Genomic DNA, 21,589 nt, shown 5'->3' on the forward strand with positions numbered 1-21,589 from the left:
GGTTTAACTTCACTCTACGCACCCGGTATAGGGAGAAGGGCCTGGAGTTAATTGAACCAATCACAATAAGTTGGGTAAATCCAACGGAGTAGATACAATGTAACAAATGAAACGTCAAATAAATTGGACACAACTTGCTTCAAAAGATGTATTGCCTCAACTTTTGACTTGCCATATTAGGGGAAGGATCTTGAAGTATTAATCATAAAGGCAAAGAAAACACACAGTAAGATTATTATTTCATCAACCCAACAATTACTGACAGTGGTGTTGCTTTATTCTCCATCACACAATAAGTCGTTCACAGGTCAACAAAATTAACTTACTTTACATACACAGAAATTGATGTGGATTATTTGGGCATATTAGGTTCTATCGACAAATAAAATGAATGTACTAATTAATTTTGTCCACACATACAGACGTATGATGATCAGTTACATTTACAAAACACCTACCTGTACAAACACATTTGTGAGAGTGAGAAAAGGGGGGGGGGGGTTTAAGGACAAAGAAAATGTACAAACTACAACAAGTACCAAAGAGCCTATTAGTTTCCCGAAAAGCTAAACAAATCTCCATAATCATATAAAAAATTAACTACACCTCATCCCTACAACAGTGTTCAACATATTTAAAAAGGTGATTTAGTCTAAACATTAAATGACTGGAGCAAGAGGAAAACCAAGGCACTGTTTTCAACATTGGAACCCCCAATTAGCATGATGTATTGACCTTCACTAAAACACAGCACGGAAACCCACCTGGACCAAGTTGATTTGAGCCTGTTTTTTTCTTATATTTAAATTATAAAACAAATTGCCAAATCACTAAGGCTACTAGATATAAAGGTGGATGTGCCCCACCGTGGACCCTGCACTGTAGGAGGCTGGCAGTGTGGTCCAGTAGGGACAATCTATTAGAAGACCCACAACTACTGCAACCCTGCTGCCAGGAGACGAGGGGGAAATTAAATAGTTAGAATCCATAGAAATATAATTAAACAGATGTCTGTTCTCGTAATTCTATTTCTATGGAACCGTCAGCCTTTGAGGCACTCCTTACTCAGATCCTGGAAAACAGCAGTCTGCAGGGCCTTCAGTCTCAGAGCTATCTGCATAGTTTGAAAATAAGCATGCCCGTCAAATATCTCCCATCTTTTTGTTAGCTAGTTCATTCAACCTGAGGTGCTGAGGGTACAGATGAATAATTTCCATCAGTGATATTGATCTCCTGACTGAAGGGCATGGCTGGTAGGCCAAAGCCAAACAGTCGGGTAAGTCACAGGACGAAGAGAAGGATTTAACAGTTACCGCCAGTAGAAGATGCAGAGCTATAGAAATAAATAAACCTCAAAACACGAGAGAGACAGGACTCTTCAGTGTGCATTTAGTATTTCAATTATGATTAGTAAGGCTGCTGTGTTTTAAAATGCCCATGAAACCAAAACGGCACACCTATTCCCTACCTATTGCACTAGTTTCCACCAAATCGACATGAGCCCAGGTCAAAAGTAGTGCACAATATACAGTAGGGAATAGGGTGCCATTTCAGATGCAGCCATGGAGGTCAGGCTATGCAGCAGTTGTCCAGGGGGGATGCTGTCTGACACTAGAAGAACGTTGCCAGACAGACTTCGGCATGTTGCCAGGCTAAACGTCTTCACTAGTGTCAAAAAACTATGCAGCAGCATCAAAATGTAATATATTTGCATAAATATACATCAACAGCAGGAGAACACAGCAGGACAGGGTTTTCAGTTTGAAAGAAAGGGTAAATAATACTGTGAAGGTCAGAAAAACAGTCCTTTACTTCATAACATTATAAATAAAATCAGAGTATGTTTTCTTCTTTAACTCTCCTTTCCTGGTTGCATGCAGGTAGGCATCTTGGGTCCATACAGAGGGTAGGAAGACGGAAAGGGCAGCCAGTCCACTGGGTCTGATGAGTAGAGTAGAAAGGTCTGGGAGCTAACTCAGGAGGTGTGGGATGAAGAGGATGTGTTTGGAGGAATGACGACTTCAGGAGGAAGGGAAGGCGTTTGTTTCAGGAGGTGGACATGGAGAACACGGTTCTTGTGGAGGACTGGGGGGTTGGGGTGATCGTGACGACTGACTGGTTTTACCGCTGCAGACACAGGGAGAGACAGAGACATAAAAAGGAAATTTAGTAATAAACCGAAGGACCAAAACAAACTGAAAAAGGATACTGTCACTGATCCACACAGCACACCAATTAGTTAAGACAACAGGTCAAAAAAAAGAGTGTAAGTATTAACAAGAGGTTATGAGACTATGTGGTGCCATCAGGAGACAATCAATGTATTTTGCTTGTCTACTTTCTCTAACTTGGGCAACATTCTTGAGCACTTATGCTGATAAAACTCTAAAGTGTCATTGGTTGTGTGAGCGTGATCCTCTGGGCTGTGAACTACGAGCCCTGGCTGGTTGTGGGTGAGGAGGATCACTGGTGCCCCTATAACTAGGCCTACTCTTTGATTCTGAGCCTGGGGCCCGTCTGGTCCTACTGGACTGACTTGGGAGAGAGAGGGGAGCTGCTGTAAGGCACCTTGGGGTTGGAGAAGAATTGGAAGATCTTGTGGACACCACCTCTGAAGAACTTGATTTGTAAACAACGTTTTGTTGTTTTCTATGAACAGAAACCTCCAAGGTTGGCTTCAACACTGGCTTAACAGTGCCTTGTGGGTCTAATACGTTGACAGAAGGGATAAAGAGAGACCTGGTAGAGGCCAGATTCTCTATCGATCTGGAATAGGAAGACTTTACTCTGGAGGCAGAGGACGAGGAGCACAAAGTGTGATTGGTGAAAAAGGTATCTTCATGATTAGGGCCCGAAGCCCATCTGGCACCCCTTACAAGAGCCCTCCCAAAGACTACACTATCCAGGGAGCTGGAAGACCCTCTACAGGAGTCAGACTTGGTGTCATCCTGTTCCTCCCAAAGACGCAACCCTGCTCGGAACACATCAGTGACACTACGACTTCTAATGAACGTGGCATCCCTGGGGAGCTTGGCTGCTCTGCGTGGTCGGGGAGTGGTACGGGTAGAGGAGGAAGGGGTATATATAGGAGGAAGAGGGTCAGGATGGAAGGAAGTAGTGGTGGAGGAAGACCGGGTTCTTACAGGGCTGGTGTGGAGGCTGCGGGTAAGGGCTCGGAAGTGGTGGCTGGCGGTGCTGGACACAGGGTTGGGGACTGGGCTGGAGCGGGAGCTGTTCCTGCTCCGTACGGGGCTGTTACGTCGGGGGCTCCGGCCCGTTTTGGTGCCCAGCTCCTTAGCCCTGGCGCGGCGAGGGCTGTTGCCGAGGCCGTGGGGGGACAGAGGGGCCTCCAGGTCCTCCAGGCGCTGGGTCAGGGCCAGCTTCTGCTGGATGGCCATGCGGAGCAGGGAGTTCAGGGTCTTCTTCTCATCCTCAGCCGCTGCTAGCTGCCTCTGCATCTCATCCAGCTGGGTGACATACTGGTCACACCTGGAGACACATGCATGTTAGAGCAACACAATCACACACATTTAGTAGACATGTTAGACAGATAAAATGTATACAAACTGTACACACATAGAAAACATTATCTGAATAATGTATTGCTCATCATCTCAACAGCTATGACAAACACACAGAGGAAAATGACAGCCATTTATAAGACAAGACAGACAGTAAGATCACATGGGACAAACCCAAGAGAAGAGAGAAACCCAAGAAAATACAAAGAAAGCAACGTTTAATTTCTGAATTAGTTGAATAATAGTTTGAGTGTGAGGAACTCTATATTACCACATGATGGCACCATTACAAAACATTTCCCAAATCAAATTTCAGTCAAGGTCTCTGGACGTAGCAACAGACTGTAGGCTTCTGCCGCACCCTGCATTAGAGGGCCTTTCAAACACCAGGCTTAATCAAATGGCAGCTCATTTAATGCCTAGTGAAGAGACAGAGCTTAATGTCTTTCCAGGAAAAAAAGCATATTCAGAGAAAATACTCCTTTCCTTAAAAGCCCTTCTGAGCTTGCAGTACTGAACAATCGCTAAATTAACATCCCTCTAATAGTAACATTAAAAACAACACATCCACATGTGGAATCACTACAGTAACAGTAGCTACAGTATTCAATACCGTACAGAACTGTGCAAGCAACGACAACAGACACGATCACAAATAACAAATGCCTTTGTTCGGCCACACACTAGTTTAGGACATACATGCCAACACTGAAAAACACATCTGCCTGCCAATAAACAGAGTATCACACGTGAGGCAGGCTCTGCACATGTTAACTCGGTGTCAGTCCACTCTTGGTTGCTAGCAGCTTTCCCTACAGAGACTGTTGGAGGTGGAGTAGAGGGGGAGAAGGGGCCATTGCGTGGAGTCTCCCTGACCTGACGGACAGGTCGGTCCAGGCTGAGGCTCCAAACAGAGCAGTAGCACGTGAGTGCTAACCTGCACGTGAGGAGAGGGATTGTGGCAGACTGCAGAGGGGTAATCTGATTAGATGACACTGTAGTGGCAGAAGCTCTAGCATGCATCCCAAATAGCACCCTCTTCCCTATTTAGTGCACTATTTTTGACTAGGGTCCTTAGGGCTCTGCTCAAAAGTAGAGCACTATTTAGGGAACGGGTTCCATTTGGGTCGCATCCAAGCTCTAGTCTACCATGTCATGGAATGTCTGACTGTCTCATCTAAACATGAGCCACAGGAGCACAAACATGACGATTAGCTGCTTAAAGAAGGAGAACAATTAGTTCCACTGGAGTGTCTACTGTCCACTGCTAGGTGTAGATCTGCTCACAGCAGCAGAGGGAGGCTAGTCTGTGGATGTGCAGCAGTGTAGAAAATAGGCCTGGAACGCTAATCTCAGAGTAGGCCTAACACAGGAATTTGGACATCATGCAATATGTATATTTTTGATTGCAGCACATCAGCAATTGACGCACACAACTGAAATCCTTTTTGTGTGTGTTTTCCTCAGACTTGAAATAGTGTATTCACTTGTGATGCTGATTTCTGTTTTTAAATTGTCAAACAAATAGAGGTTACTGTACTCCTCCAACTCAGGTTTCTAAATTGCTGTTATTCTTGGTGATTGGGAATATAAAAAGGACAGTATATAAATGACTGTACCGGCTGGCGAACATCACCCTCAGTGAGGAGAAGGTGGCAGCGTCCTCCTTCAGGGCCTTAAGCTCGTTCCTCAGCTTCACCATGGTCTCAGACACCATGCTCTTCTCTGTCTCGTACTTGGTCTTCAGGTTGCTCAGAGCCAACTCTGCTGTCTGGAATAGAAACATTAGGATTCATTGTTACAGCTGGGGAAAATACATCAAGTACATAACAGATGGCAAAGTTGACCTCTCATCTGTTAGTGCAACGTAAAAAAATGCAGATGGGACATTTTTAGCAATGAAAATACCAACCCTTTATTTAAACAGAAACAAGAAATACAGCATCGACCCTGTCAAAGCAAATTACCAACAATTAACTGGTAAATATCTTAATTCTAAAGTGAAAGCGTATGCCCTGTTTACTGTAAGTCGCTCTGGAGTGTCTGGTAAATGACTAAAAAGTAAATAAAGGCCATATTTACATAACTGTGCTAGAAGGGAACAAAGGTTAACCACATGTTTTATGATAGTAATTTATTAAAACATCATAGTTGTCTGAATCTTTGTGGCAGTGGAATAGAAGAGCGCCAGACATCTGAATTCAGAGGCTAACCCGTGACAGAGAGGCTCGCCTAATCGAGCAGAGATTAGCCTTAGAGTTTGTGTGTGTGTGTGTGAGACAGCGGGAAAGAGGAGAGAAGAGAGAGAGACCGTGAAGGGGTTGACAGAAGAAGGTCAGCCAGGGCTGGAGGCGTACAGAGTAGAGGGGGAGGAAGGAGCAGTGTACTGGAAGATCTCTGAGGAAGACGTCATCATACTCCATCTCTGACTCAGTCTACACTCAGACCGTCCAATCATGTCTCACATACCCCTTCACCCCTCTTTTTAGGGAATATCATTTGTTTTTCATCGAAAAATATATATAGATCACAAACAAATATGAGACAATTGAACGAGGAACATCCCCTCCAGGCAGACTGATGGTTCTAGAAGACAGACCTTACTGGTGTTGCTATGGGTCAGATACCCAAGGCTTTATCGACAAGCCAAGAAAACAGAACAGGATACAAAAAAATAGAAAGACCAGAGGAAAAGTGATTGGATGTTCAGTTGTTATCGAGTCAGGACATTATCTAGTGACTTTGGTCTGAGGATTACAGGTCATGGACACGTCAGGCTGAGAGTCAGTCAGCCCCAGACCCTCAATGAAAAAATAAGATTAAACTTCTTTTCAAGACAAAAATAGAACTACACCTCATTGGTGACCATTTGGTAAGACCAATTATGATAGTCATGTCTGTACATCTTGTTACACAGTAAGTGACCCATCTGAGGCTGATGGTTGTGTGTCGTGTGTGTATGTGTGCGTGTTCAACTTGACGTGTCCATTGCATGACCTTGTTTGTTGTAGTTCGTTACCTGTTTGTTGGCTTTGAGGACAGTCCTGAGAGTGGCGATCTGTTCTCTCTTGGTGCTGAGGAGAGACTTGAGCTTCAGCACCTCCTCCGTGAGGGCCTCACTTTCCAGCTCCCCTCCACAGCTGATCCCTCCCGAATAGGGCAGCGTGCCCCGGTGGCGACACAGGTCCACCGCCACCTGAGGGAAACAGGCATGACAAGTGCTTATTGCCTTAGTGACGTTATTCAGCATACTTTCAGTTTCACTGACATGATGGACCACTCAGGAAACACCTGTGTCTGAATAGGTCTTTCCACCGAACTAAAGCAATGTAAAAATTATCCAAAATATCTCTCATATGTAGTATTAGTAGTCTACTACACTACAGTTCCCAGATATCTACTTCCCAAATAATACCAAGCGCCAGACATTCTGCTTAACAGCTTTCTGAAAGAAGCCAAATAATACATTTTGTACCGTGGGACCAGAATTCAGCACGGCATACTATGACAACCTCTTAAGGATCCAACCCTTGTTTTCAATTTTCGCCTAAAATGACATACCCAAATCTAACTGCCTATAGCTCAGGACCTGAAGCAAGGATATGCATATTCTTGGTACCATTTGAAAGGAAACACTTTGTGGGAATGTGAAATGAATGTAGGAGACTATAACACATTAGATCTGGTAAAAGATAAAAAAAAAAAAAAAAAGTGTTTATTAATGAACCCTCCATTAAATATGTATGTTTAGTGGAAGACAATATGGCGGCGGCACTCGTACCTGGAGGTGTTTGATTTGGCAGCGGATGACAGCCACCAGGTTACGTACGTTGGAGGGGTCCCTGAAGTCCAGCGTGGGGGAGCCAGGGCAGACTGGGGTGGGGGAGGAGCAGCGTGTCGAGGGGGAGTTGTCACGGGAGTCCTGGGGAGTACCAGGCCTACTGTCTCCATCTCCTCCATGCACTGCTTTCGCAAACAACTCGTTGGAGCGGCGCTTGTTACGTCCGTGATGGGGGTGCAGGTGGTTGGACCTCCCTCCACTCCCCCCTGACTGGCCCCTGGCCCCGTCGCGGTAGTAGTCCAGGGTGACGCGTTTGGGCGTGAGGTTGTTGCACACACAGATGTGGTGGTAGAGGTTGGCCAGCTCCTCAGAGAAGGCCAGCAGCTCCTCCTGTGCCACGCTGAGATGACCCTCAGAATCAGTAGCCACTTTCCTCGTCGCTCCGATCTCCTTCTCCAGCTCGCTGATGCGCTCCTGGTCCTGCCGGCTGGACTTGATGCACTGGCGGATCTTCTCAGCCAGCTCATGGGCCTCTCCCCTCCATCGCTCCTTCTCCTGCCGGCAGCGCTGCTCCAGGGCCGAGTAACGTTTCCCTGCCTGGGACAGCTCCTCACGCAGCTTCAGCAGCTCCTCGCCGGCCGCCTTCATCCGGGCCTCCAGCACCTCAGTGCTCTTTACGTCCAGCTCATAGTCGTAGTCATCCGCACCGTTCTCCAGGGTCCTGCTGCTGCCGTCCCCCCGGTCACCTGCTGCCTTCCCCTGGGGCAGGATGTGTTTCTGCAGCTGCACGGCCTCCAGCTGCTGGGTCAGGGAGCCCACCTTGTCTTCCTGCTCACTGAAGGCCTGCTGGGACAGCTCCAACTGCCTCTGGAGGTCCTGGACCGTGTTGGCCAGACCAGTCTTATCCCTCTCAGCCTAGAGAAAGAGAGGAACAGAAAAAAGGACTGAAAACCATTGCTTAATTTTTTATTTGGCTTCATACTGCTAAATATACACTACCGGTCCAAACTTTTAGAACAGCTACTCATTCAAGGGTTTTTCTTTATTTTTCCTATTTTCTACATTGTATAATAATAGTGAAGACATCAAAACTATTAAATAACACATATGGAATCATGTAGTAATCAAAAAAGATTTCAACAAATCAACATATATTTTACAGCTTTGCACACTTGGCATTCTCTCATTCTTGCCATAATATGGACTTGGTCTTTTACCAAATAGGGCTATCTTCTGTATACCACCCCTACCTTGTCACAACACAACTGATTGGCTCAAACACCAAGGAAAGAAATTCCACAAATTAACTTAAGAATGCACACCTGTTAATTGAAATGCATTCCAGATGACTACCTCATGAAGCTGGTTGAGAGAATGCCAAGAGTGTGCAAAGCTGTCATCAAGGCAAAGGGAGGCTATTTGAAGAATCACAAATATAAAATATATTTACATTTGTTTAACACTTTTTTGGTTACTACATGATTCCTTCCAGATGTTATTTCATAGTTTTGATGTCTTCACTACTATTCTACAATGTAGAAAACAGTAAAAATAAAGAAAAACCATTGAATGAGAAGGTGTTCTAAAACGTTTGACTGGTAGTGTATAATAGATGGAATTACATATTTTCCAGTTATTTAAAAGTGCCACTTTGTTCCAAAACCATTGCTTAAAACAGGTATTTGCTTCATAGATTGCTAAATGTATAGTAAAAGCAAAACATGGCATTTTTAATTTTGAGTTTCCTGACAGATTATTTACTGTACTGTACCAAGAATTCAGGCAACTGCACTGAACAACACATTCAGCACTAGACAAGTGATGTCAGTTATATATTTCAGCAGGTTGATATTTCTTCTCAGTGAGACAAGAGATGTTCTCTCAGACGGTTAACATACATTTCGCCCTGGAGTGCCTTTTCATCTAACTAATTTATTATTTATGTAGTGGAGCAGCACTGGCTCAACCCACTCAAGTACTCTTATAACACCTGCTGGGCCTGTGGTGAGCAACAGCAATACCAACCTCCAGCTAAGTGCATTATACATTTATACAGTGCTGGACTTGAGCAGGAACTCACTGGAACCTCACATTTTCTAGTGCTCGAGTCCCTGCACCTCTTACAGAATATTAGTTCAAATGCATTGCACTCATTTTGAGTGCCGGTATTGTTTATATTTGATAAATAAACAATACCGGCACTCAAAATGAGTGCAAGCACCTATTTCAGTACAAGTCAAGCACTGCATTTATTTACATAATGGAAATAGTTGACCAACGGCAACAAGAGTTCGGAGCAGAGCTATAGGAATGTGTAGGAAAGACTGAGCAGAGCTATAGGAATGTGTAGGAAAGACTGAGCAGAGCTATAGGAATGTGTAGGAAAGACTGAGCAGAGCTATAGGAATGTGTAGGAAAGTGCCAATTTAATGTGCAATACGGCCTTTGTTGAGCCATTTGAACCTTTACTGTCAGTAGAGTCACGAGAGAGATTCATTGAGTGATCCAATTCTATTTGTAGCAGGATGTGGTCTATAGCCGGAAACAGCAAACATAGCAGGCCTGCCTCTGTCATGCAAAACTAACCTGCCTGAAACCTTCATAATCTCATAGAAACTACAAGCCCAAAGGACAAGTAGCATAATTAGAGCAGAGCTAAATCTAGGCATTGACACGTGGTCTACAGACCATGTCTGTTTCAATGTGGTTGCATTTAAACAATTCTTCACTGAAAGAAAATGTAAACAGATGATTCCTTGAAGTGAGTTAGTATACATTACATACAGAATGTGCCTGCTAAACATAATCATTCTAAATCCCTTCTCCAGGCTGCCAATCATCGTGCTCTGAAGCACCTCTCACTCACAAGGCTCTCTCAAATATCTAAATTCTTATTAGCCAATGCCCGTCACGTGATCGGGTCCTTCTCACAGGTATCACAGCGCCGAAGCAGGCTACAAGTGAAGACAGAAATCGGGACGCAACTGCACGCATCCCTCTTATTGAATTCCTAGGTGCATATTGAAGATGTTAGAAAAACTGTCCACATATACTGTGTATGCAAAAGCACTAGCCTGCAAAAGCACTAGCCTTTGTCAATATACTATCCCCATAGTACAAAAGTTGACCTATTCTATTGGTCAGCTTGTCCTGTGCGAGAAATAAATATTCCAAACATACTCTGGGGACAGTTGTGGGACGCGATTGATCCGACATTCATACAACCACCATACATCAAAAAATATTTAAGAAATGAGGCTGATGCAACAGATCCGAACGTTTAGCTTAAAAATGTTTGATTAACTATTAGTCTATTTCTTCACATTATTATCGCTGCGATGTGCACACGGCAGTACACTATTAGCGTGAATGCTCCAAAATGCAATTAGCGGTAAAACACCATTCTCAAAAATGCACCGCAAATGCGAGCGGTTTCATATGACAGAGTAAAATATCCTTCAGAAATGTAGAATGATCTAAAGACAACAAGCATGGGTGGTTAATATGACTAGGATTGTGTCTTGGGTTGCTGGACATGAAAGAACGTTGCGAACATGAGAGAATTACTGGTTTCGATGGCTTATGAGAAAGTGACAATAAAAAAAATCCCCTTAACAATCCTATGGTCAAAACATGGTAAGACATACCTCATGAAATTACAAAAAAATAGCAGGTTTAAACAATTACATTTATGGTTAAATCGCTTCAAAATGTTGACTGCCTCCGCTCAGATTGCAAGGTGGGCGATGTTGCAGTGAGCAACAGGCATTGGCCTTTCGGAGCGAACATGGCTCAAGTATGTCGACAGAATCAAGCCTTTAGATATTAATAATGATCCTACATTATATTTCTCAAACATGACTGGCATTTAGTGTATATGCAGTTGAAGTCGGAAGTACACATACACCTTAGACAAATACATTTAAACTACATTTTTCACAATTACTGACATTTAATCCGAGTAAAAAAAATCCCTGTCTTAAATCAGTTAGGATCACCACTTTATTTTAAGAATAGAGAGAATAATTTCAGCTTTTATTTCTTTCATCACATTCCCAGTGGGTCAGAAGTTTACATATACTGAATTAGTATTTGGTAGCATTGCCTTTAAATTGTTTAACTTGGGTCAAACGTTTCAGGTAGCCTTCCACAAGCTTCCCACAATAAGTTGGGTGAATTTTGTCCCATTCCTCCTGACAGAGCTGGTGTAACTGAGTCAGGTTTGTAGGCCTCCTTACTCGCACACGCTTTTTCAGTTCTGCCCACACATTTTCTATAGGATTGAGATCAGGGCTTTGTGATGGCCACTCCAATACCTTGACTTTGTCCTTAAGCCATTTTGCCACAACTTCGGAAGTATGCTTGGGGTCATTGTCCATTTGGAAGACCCATTTGCGACCAAGCTTTAACTTCCTGACGGATGTCTTGAGATATTGCTTCACTATATCCACATAATTTTCCTGCCTCAATGCCAACTAGTGCACCAGTCCCTCATGCACCAGTCCCTCATGCAGTAAAGCATCCCCACAACATGATGCTGCCACCCCCGTGCTTCACGGTTGGGATGGTGTTCTTCGGCTTGCAAGCCTCCTCCTTTTCCCTCCAAATATAACGATGTTCATTATGGCCAAACAGTTCTATTTTTGTTTCATCAGACCAAAGGACCTTTCTCCAAAATGTACGATCTTTGTCCCCATGTGCAGTTGCAAACCATAGTCAGTTTTTTTTAATGGCGGTTTTGGAGCAGTGGCTTCTTCCTTGCTGAGCGGCCTTTCAGGTAATGTCGATATAGGACTCGTTTTAGTGTGGATATAGATACTTTTGTACGCGTTTCCTCCAGCATCGTCACAAGGTCCTTTACTGCTGTTCTGGGATTGATTTGCACTTTTCGCACCAAAGTACGTTCATCTCTAGGAGACAGAATGCGTCTCCTTCCTGAGCAGTATGACGGCTGCGTGGTCCCATGGTGTTTATACTTGCGTACTATTGTTTGTACAGAGGAACGAGGTACCTTCAGGCGTTTGGAAATTGCTCCCAAGGATGAACCAGACTTGTGAAGGTCTACAATTTTTTTTCTGAGGTATTGGCTGATTTCTTTTGATTTTCCCATGATGTCAAGCAAAGAGGCACTGAGTTTGAAGGTAGGCCTTGAAATACATCCACAGGTACACCTCCAATTGACTCAAATGATGTCAATTAACCTATCAGAAGCTTCTAAAGCCATGACAATTTTCTGGAATTTTCCAAGCGGTTTAAAGGCACAGTCAACTTAGTGCAAGTAAACTTCTGACCCACTGGAATTGTGATACAAGTAAAATAATCTGTCTGTAAACAATTGTTGTTAAAATTTACTTCTGTCATGCACAAAGTAGATGTCCTAACCGACTTGCCAAAACTATAGTTTGTTAACAAGAAATGTGTGGAGTGGTTGAAAAACTAGTTTTAATGACTCCAACCTAAGTGTGTGTGTATGTATGTATGTATGTATGTATGTGTGTGTATGTATGTGTATGTATGTATGTATGTATGTATACACACACACTTTCAAGCACCTCCATGTCAGCATCGCTCTGGACATGACAGGCTGTAGCCAATACGCATTGGCTAACACCTACACGTAGGCTAATTATGTACATTAAGAAAAACATACTGTAAGTGTATGTTAAAGGAATAGCTAGTGTTTGTCAGTTTTCAAATAAATTGAATTGGCTATTTTGGTTAATGGCCTTGGTGCCCTAGTAGATGGCCTCTGTGACCTGAAATATATATTTTTTACCCTTATTTCACCAGGTAAGATGACTGAGAAAACATTCATATTTACAGCAACGACCTGGAGGATATTTACAGGGCAGAGGGGGGTATGAAAGAGACAATTGGAAGCTGTGCATAATTAGATGGCCATGATGGTATAAGGGGCCAGATTGGAAATTTAGCCAGGAGACCGGGGTTAACACCCATACTCTTACAATAAGTGCCATGGGATCTTTAGTGACCCCAAAGAGTCAGGACACCTGTTTAACGCCCCACCTGAAAGATTGGGCACCTCTTGAAGGCCAAATGCTAAAATCATGAAATTCTAGGCCTGCATAAAGTAATTTAATGGAATCTCTGTGGATATGAGCCCGTTGTTTACCTGCATGAGCTGCTGTTTGAGCTTCTGGCTGTCTGAGAGGTGCAGCTCACTGAGAAGGTCAGACACCAGGCCAGGGGCAGGCCTCAGGAACACATCACTGTTCCTGGGGGTGGAGAAGCGCTGGACGTGCCCGTTTGCCTTGGGGTTAGGATTAGTAGGAGCGCAACCAGACCCTGGGCCATTGTTGTAACCGCTGTCCTGGTCGTGCTCCTGGTCCTCAGAGCTCCTCTGGCCCCCTCCGCTGTCGCCACTGTCATCCAGCTGCTCCAGGTGCAGCTCCAGGTTGCCCACAGAGTCGAAGGGGTTGAGGGCCAGGGCCGAGAGCTCCCTCCTCAGGCTGTTCTTCTGCTCCCTCTCCTCTTTCAGGGCCTCCAGGGCCTCGTCCAGTTGATGCTCAGCGATCTCCCTCAGCCGCGCCGCCTCCTCCAGCTGGGCCCGGAGAACCTCATCCTGCTCCTCCTTGTGGGTGAGCTCCAGCTTCACCGCCTCAAACTCCACCTGCAGATGACAAGAGAGGGGGCATGTGAGGACAGAGACTCAGAGAGAGTAGGCCTGAGTATGTTAACACTGTGGGAGTAGTGTTTTGAATGTTCCGGACAAATTTTCCTTAAGGAACAATAAAAGTGAATCTTATCTTGTCATGTCTGTTGGGTGGTACTGGACTAGGAATATGTAACTGTAAAATGCATAGATTATTATTACTCCTGATAATAGAACACCGACAGGAATGTTCTACATCAGTTACTTATGGCTGGCAGTTGGTAAAATATTTTAAAACCTTTTGAATAATTGATCTGCACTACTTGGCCAACTCATGAGTAAACTGACAAACGAGTTAGCAGAGTTTATGTCACATTTACAGTAGGCCTACGCGTGACCAGGATGAGAATCTTATCTCTTCTGATTATTCACTGAGAAGTCCCACTGGAGCGATGCCATTGTCTCACATCAACTGAGAGGACTCCCCAACAATGAGTGTGGGTCAAGACAGATTGACAGGGGAAAACACAGTCAAGGCACTGTCAGCCAAACTCAGAACATACACCAGACAAGGCTAGCCCTTATTCATGAACCACTGGGAAAGAATCCTCAGATACTAAACCCAGCAGGAGATGGAGACTCAAATGGACAGGAAGAATAAAAACCAACCAACCACAGAATGATCTGGAACCTGCTATTGTCCATTAAGAAATAAACACATTCCTACTGTTTGGTATGACATGGCACATTTTTCAGCGGTTACACAAGGTTCTGAGTAAATCTGGGTATGCATTCCATGACCCTTTTGGGAAGAGTAGGAGTATTCTGGCCCAAGTCCCAAACTGGCTGTTGATGGGAGACCAGGGTTTGTTCAGTAGGGCACACTGCGGTTAAACGTCATTCAATAGAAAACTACAATCATATTGGACAAGTTCAGCTATATTCTCCGTTTCAAAAGATGTTCTTCATACTGAACACGGCTCTGTTGTGTTACCCGAGTGTTGATTACATAGAAATAGAATGGGCTTGGAAGCTCTAACCCAGTGTCCAAGCAGACTACACATAGCTATTGTGTGTGTGTGGAAAATATTTCAAATCACAGGTAAAGACATTTAACTTGTTTAGAATAGTTTGTTTGAAACACCACTCACTACTTGTAGCTGTATAGTCTGTTTGTGATGTTGGTCTTGGCAAACAATGTTCCGGTCTGTAGCTCGCTAGCACTCACGTAGCTGCTAACACCATCATGAAAAGGGGCAAAAGGCAAGCCCTTCAATATTATGTTTTTCTAAGTAGTGAGAATGCCCAGGAGCAAGCAATGTTGAAAAGTAATTTTTAGACATGTTGCACTTTTCTTAAATGTCGTTTCATAATTGACTAAAACAAGCAGACCAGAAAATTGTGAGCCAATGGGGTAACCTAGGTAACCACAGGTTGTTTTCCCCACAGGCGGGCAGGGCCGCAATGTTCTATCTAATACCGACTGGGATTATGGCTGCCTGGTATTGTGATGGAATCATTTCCAGGGTATTTTGGAATGCTCTATAAATTGATGCTGGGTTGCCATGCTAATAAAGTAGAATGTTCCTTCAAATGATGCTAACTGATGTGACTCATGCAATGGAATGTATTTTTTGTAATGTCAGTTGAGTTGACTCAACAAATCACAGCACAGATTGAAGGGTACACTTCCTGCTTTTACTTCCTGGCATTGTTACACTCAAAATGGCTGCCAGTCCACCCGATATGTCATCATTATCCCATTCCCACCAATTTTTTTTTTACATTGCTATGGGCACAGCCAAACAATGGAAGTGATGGATTCGACTTCAGCTTTACTTCCATACTGCAGCTCGCTGGTGGTAAACTTGCCAGAGTAAATTATTTTAAAGAGTCAATTTATAGAGTATAAAAGTCAAGTAAACAAGTGCAATTTTATATTTATTTCATTCAAGTTCACTAACGTTAACTAGACTTACTAGTAGGCTAGTTCTGTTGTGATAATAATGCTAGTTGTGTTGGGCCATCCACCAATCCAATAACTACAACAATAACTGTAATAATAAACTACAGGCTAAATAACTTCAAAACATTGGTGAGCATCCACACTAGAGTAAAGTTTATCATTCTACAGTCCTACACCAGTCAATCAACTGATCAACGCATCCTATGGCAATCTGCCTATTGTGGTAACAAGACCATTCATGAGGTCTAAAGCACAGATACTGGTTCAGACCATTCAGGGTTTTCATGGTGTTTTCATTGTCAGTGACAACTGCAAATAATACTTCAATGTATCTGACAGATCTGGCTAATTCATCTATATGGGCCAAATGATGATGATCCACACTTCTTCAAAAATATATATAATAATCTATTGAGCTCACAAGCAACTAATTAATATATTATGGTGGGAGATTATAATACGGTTTTAAGTACCTCAATGGATCACAAAAGAAATCACACTACAAACTATCACCCTCAAGCACTTAAGCAGATCAAAGATCATGGATACAATAGAACTAGTGGATATATGGAGGCTGAAAACCCCTGACCTAGGGAGATATACATGGAGGAGGCTTAATCAAGCTAGCCGTCTTGATTACTCCCTAGTCTCGTTCTTGCTGGCATCAAAAGTTTAAAAAGTATTAATAGGAGACCGAATGCGATCAAACCATCTAATTGGCTTCCATATAATTCTTACAGAATTTCCACGTAGAAGGGGATATTGCATGACAATTTGTTCTTAACTAAGACAAAATAATTCAGAATGGACTTTTTTTGCACAACATAGGTACAGCAGATCCCCTTATTGTATGGGACACTTAAAATGTACTTTTAGAGGCCATTCAATACAATACTCATCATTAAAACAAAATCAGTTTAGGTCAAAAGAGATTAGACTAATAAAGGAAATAACAGTGCAGGTAGATGGTAATGGAAACTGTACTAGTGGCACAAAATAGGTTAGAGGAAAAACAAAGAAATGGAGGTACTTATTCAAGAATGATTAAGTGTAATTTATTACAAAAATAAAGGAAATTAGATGGAAAATTGAAAACTTTAAAATCTTCAACAGAAATTATACCAAAAATAATTTGCAGAAAGTCATTAAATTGAGTCATGAGTCACCAAATTATATTATGAAAGAGGAAGCAAAATATTTTCTGCATGTTTTCTTTTCAGTCTCCATTTCCACTGAATGATGTTAACTAAGGATTTCTTTCATAATAATAATGTAAATTGAACAAATTTACAGAAAGACCTGTGTGAAGGCCAATTTACAGAAGAGGAACTTTGAAAATATTTGATTGCCTCAGTCTGAAAAAACACCAGGGCTTGATGGTATACCAGTATCAGACCTTTTTTGATGTACTCAAAGATCCATTATTAGCATGTTTTAATTACTCCTACACAAATGGTAGACTTTCAGGTACTCAACAAGGTCTGATTTCATTACTACTAAAACAGGACCCAGGTGGTAAGTATAAAGATCCAGTCTATTTAAAAAACTGAAGGCCTGTAACACGTCAATAATGTGATGCGAAAATCCTGGCGAAATGCATAGTGCACAGAATAAAAAAGGTTTTATCAGATATTATTCATCCTGATCAGACAGGTTTTATTTACAAGGACGATATATTGGAGATAATTTACATGAAAACAATTGGACATTATGAAATATCAAAGATTCCAGGCCTGGTCTTCAAAGCAGATTTTGAAAAGGCGATAAAGTATGACTAGAATTTATATATAAATGCCTGGATTACTTTAATTTCGGTGAATCTTTTATACAATGGGTTAAAGTTATGTACAGCGACCACAGATGTAAAATAGTAAATAATGGTTACTTCTCAGAAAGTATTGAGCTTTTAAGAGGAGTAAAAAAAGGCTGTCCGTTGTCTAAAAATCTACTTATTATGGCCATTGAAATGCTAGCTATTAAAATTAGATCCAACCAAACATCAAGGGGTTAGAAATCCAGGGGATAAAAACAAGTGTCAATGTATGCCGATGACTCAAGTTTTTTCTTAAATTCGTAATCTGGATCCCTGCAGTCTCATTAAAGATCTTGATCACTTTTCTAGCCTCCCTGGACTAAAACCTTATTACCATATTACGTATGGATTGTAAAAAAAAACAAAAAAACAATGTGTTTACACTACCTTGTAGTTTACCAATAAAATGGGCAGATGGTGAAGTAGACATACTTGGTATTCACATCTCAAAAACATAAATGAACTTACCACAATCAATTTCAATAGAAAGTTAGCAAAAATAGAAAGAATTCTGCAACCATGGAGAGGTAAATACTTCACATTGATGAACTCTTTGGTCCTATCAGTTCACTTACTTACTAAATGGCACTGCCTACTCCAGACTCGTTTTTTAAGTCATATGAGCAAAAAATATTTATTTTAATTTGGAAAGCTAAGCCAGACAAAATTAAACGTGCCTATTTATATAATGAATATGAGTTTGGGGGGCTAAAATGTTTACATTTTAAAGCTTTAAACCTCTCACTAAAAGCTTCACTCATACATAAATTACACTTAAACCCAAAATGGTTCCCAGTAGATTAAGAAAGGCTCATCCCTTTTTTTTTCTCCATTTTGCCTTAATACAGATAATTTCTCATTACCAACTAATTGAAAATTTAATTTTGTCTAAAGTATTGCCCTTTCTTAAACAGGCCATACAAAGCTAGTTACAATTTCAGTTTTGTCCTCCAGAAAAGATAAAACAAATGTTATGGTTAAACTCAAATATAATGATTAATAAAAAAACATTTATGGAAAATCATTTTTTTTTTAAATGATATTATGAATAGTATCGGAGGAGTCGTCACATACAGTAGGGAGAACAAGTATTTGATAACCTGCAAAATCGGCAGTGTTTCCTACTTACAAAGCATGTAGAGGTCTGTAATTTTTATAGGTACACTTCAACTGTGAGAGACGGAATCTAAAACAAAAATCCAGAAAATCACATTGTATGAATTTTAAGTAATTAATTTGCATTTTATTGCATGACATAAGTATTTGATCACCTACCAACCAGTAAGAATTCCGGCTCTCACAGACCTGTTAGTTTTTCTTTAAGAACTACCACAGTCAAACTGTTAAGCATCTTAGAAGAGGAACTCAATAACTATTTGTATAGCTTTCAAACAGTTGTAGCCAACTTTGAGTCACTGCATTTGCTTTAGAACAATGTTTCTTGCTGAATCACCTTCAAGTGTATTTTATTTTTTGACCGGTAGTGTATCACACACACTTCAATGTACAGTGCATTCGGAAAGTATTCAGACTTACTCTAAAATTGATTAAATACATTTTTCCCCTTAATCTACACACAATGCCCCATAATGACAAAGAGAAAACAGGTTTAGACATTTTTGAAAATGTATAAAAATAAAACAGAAATACCTTATTTGAATAAGTTTTTAGACCCTTTGCTAAGACTCGAAATTGTGCATCCTGTTTCTATTGATCATCCTTGAGATGTTTCTACAACTTGATTGGAGTCCACCTGTGGTAGATTCAATTGATTGAACATTATTTGGAAAGGCACACACCGGTCAACCTAAGACAGTTGACAGTGCATGTCAGAGCAAAAACCAAGCTATGAGGTCGAAGAAATTGTCCGTAGAGCTCCGAAACAGGATTTTGTTAAAGCACAGGTCTGGGGAAGGGTACAAAAATGTTCTGCAGCATTGAAGATCCCTAAGAACACAATGGCCCCCATCATTCTTAAATGGAAGAAGTTTGGAACCACCAAGACGCTTCCTAGAGCTGGCCGCCCGGCCAAACTGAGCAATCAGGAGGGTCTAGGTCAGGGTGGTGACCAAGAACCAATGGTCACTCTGACAGAGCTCCAGAGTTCCTCTGTGGAGATGGAAGAATCTTCCAGAAGAACAACCATCTCTGCAGCACTCCACCACTCAAGCCTTTATGGTAGAGTGGCCAGACGGAAGCCACTCAGTAAAAGGCACATGACAGCCAACTTGGAGTTTGCCAAAAGGCACCTAAAGGACTCTCAGACCATGAGATACAAGATTCTCTGGTCTGATGAAACCAAGATTGAACTCTTTGGCCTGAATGCCAAGCGCAACGTCCGGGGGAAACCTGGCAACATCCCTACGGTGAAGCATGCTGGTGGAAGGATCATGCTGTGGGGATGTTTTTCAGTGGGACTGGGAATCAGGATCAAGGGAAAGATGAACGGCGCAAAGTACAGAGAGATCCTTGTTGAAAACCTGCTCCAGAGCGCTCAGGATCTCAGACTGGGGCGAAGATTCACCTTCCAATAGGACAATGACCCTAAGCACACAGTCAAGACAACGCAGGAGTGGCTTCGGGACAAGTCTCTGAATGTCTTTGAATGTCCCAGCCAGAGCCCGGACTTGAACCCAATCTAACATCTCTGGAGAGACCTGAAAATAGCTGTGCAACGACACTCCCAAGCCAACTTGACAGATCTTGAGGATCTGCAGAGAGGAATGGGAGAAACTTCCCAAATACAGGTGTGCCAAGCTTTTAGCGACATACCCAAGAAGACTCAAGGCTGTAATCGCTGCCAAAAATAGGTCTGAATACTTATGTAAATGTAATATTTCAGTTGTACATTTTTAATACATTTGCAAAAATGTCTATAAACCTGTTTTTGCTTTGTCATTATGGGATATTGTGTGTAGATTGATGAGATAAAATTGTATTTTTTTATCCATTTAAGAATAAGACTGTAACGTAACAAAATGTGGAAAAAGTCAAGGGGTGTGAATACTTTCCGAATGCATGAAAATAATGAAAAATATAGTAACTCGTATTTAAACGTAGCAATTCAACAACAAACGCTGTTTAGCCTGCGCATCTTTTACAGCATGTCATTGCCTCGATGCTCAATTGTCATTGCCTCGATGCTCGATTTTCATTTTTCCAATGGTTGTCAATTCCTTTAGGTCTTCTTTTTCACTGTGCTCATCTCTGTATTTTCTATGCCGTAGGCCTGTTTTACATTAAGCAATTAGCAAGAGCAAGCCTGCTTCTTTCCCCAAATAGACTATTAGGCCAAGCATAAAAAGTTGCAAAATAAATATCCTATAGCTTTTGTAGCCTATAGCTTTTCCTGGGATTTAATGACAAGAGCAATGGCCTATTACGGAGAGGCTTGCGTAGCTTATAGCCTGTTGCGCATGGGAACAGCTGGAAGAGAGAGCCTACTGATGTGCAGCCGAAGTAAATATTAGGCCATTCATTAGCTAAATATTTCCATATCAAAGTGTAAGAAAAATAAGTTAACAGATTATGAAATGGCAGATCTGTAGTGCGTTCCGCCAGGCTGCGATCCCCGGGCACGCAAAGCTACACTATTAATTAGGCCTTGGCCTATGTTTTTCTACAAGGAAATTACTATACCTGGGCTATAACACAGCACAATGAGGAATTTATTATTGTTATCAAGTGAATACACATTTATTGTAAACTGAAGTGATTTAGGCTAATTTGAATAACCACCGAAATAACTGCATATTTGGATGAGTTTGGGTCTATTCTCGACAGTTTAGAAGATCCAGAAAGGTACATTAGCAGACCACTCATATGGTGTCGGCCTATTTCATCAGGATGCAGCACGGCCAGGTGCGTAATTTTGCAACAGAACAAAGACAGAACA

At 42.0% G+C, this 21,589-nt stretch overlaps 1 protein-coding gene across 2 annotated transcripts in view; it reads right to left on the reverse strand.

The window, feature by feature from the left end:
* Positions 1–255: 255 nt before the first annotated feature.
* Positions 256–21,589, reverse strand: part of LOC120059216 (protein bicaudal D homolog 2-like) — a 34,881-nt gene continuing 13,547 nt past the window's right edge. For both annotated transcript variants that reach the window (XM_039008090.1, XM_039008091.1), the window contains exons 5-10: positions 13,436–13,933; positions 7,303–8,217; positions 6,541–6,717; positions 5,141–5,292; positions 3,144–3,489; positions 256–2,127 (exon numbers count right to left, since the gene is read on the reverse strand). In XM_039008090.1, the coding sequence (XP_038864018.1) occupies positions 2,122–2,127; positions 3,144–3,489; positions 5,141–5,292; positions 6,541–6,717; positions 7,303–8,217; positions 13,436–13,933 (2,094 nt within the window). In that variant the 3' untranslated portion in view covers positions 256–2,121. The remainder of the gene's footprint in view (positions 2,128–3,143; positions 3,490–5,140; positions 5,293–6,540; positions 6,718–7,302; positions 8,218–13,435; positions 13,934–21,589) is intronic.

The sequence above is a fragment of the Salvelinus namaycush genome, chromosome 14 (assembly GCF_016432855.1).
Source record: "Salvelinus namaycush isolate Seneca chromosome 14, SaNama_1.0, whole genome shotgun sequence".
Taxonomy (NCBI): domain Eukaryota; kingdom Metazoa; phylum Chordata; class Actinopteri; order Salmoniformes; family Salmonidae; genus Salvelinus; species Salvelinus namaycush.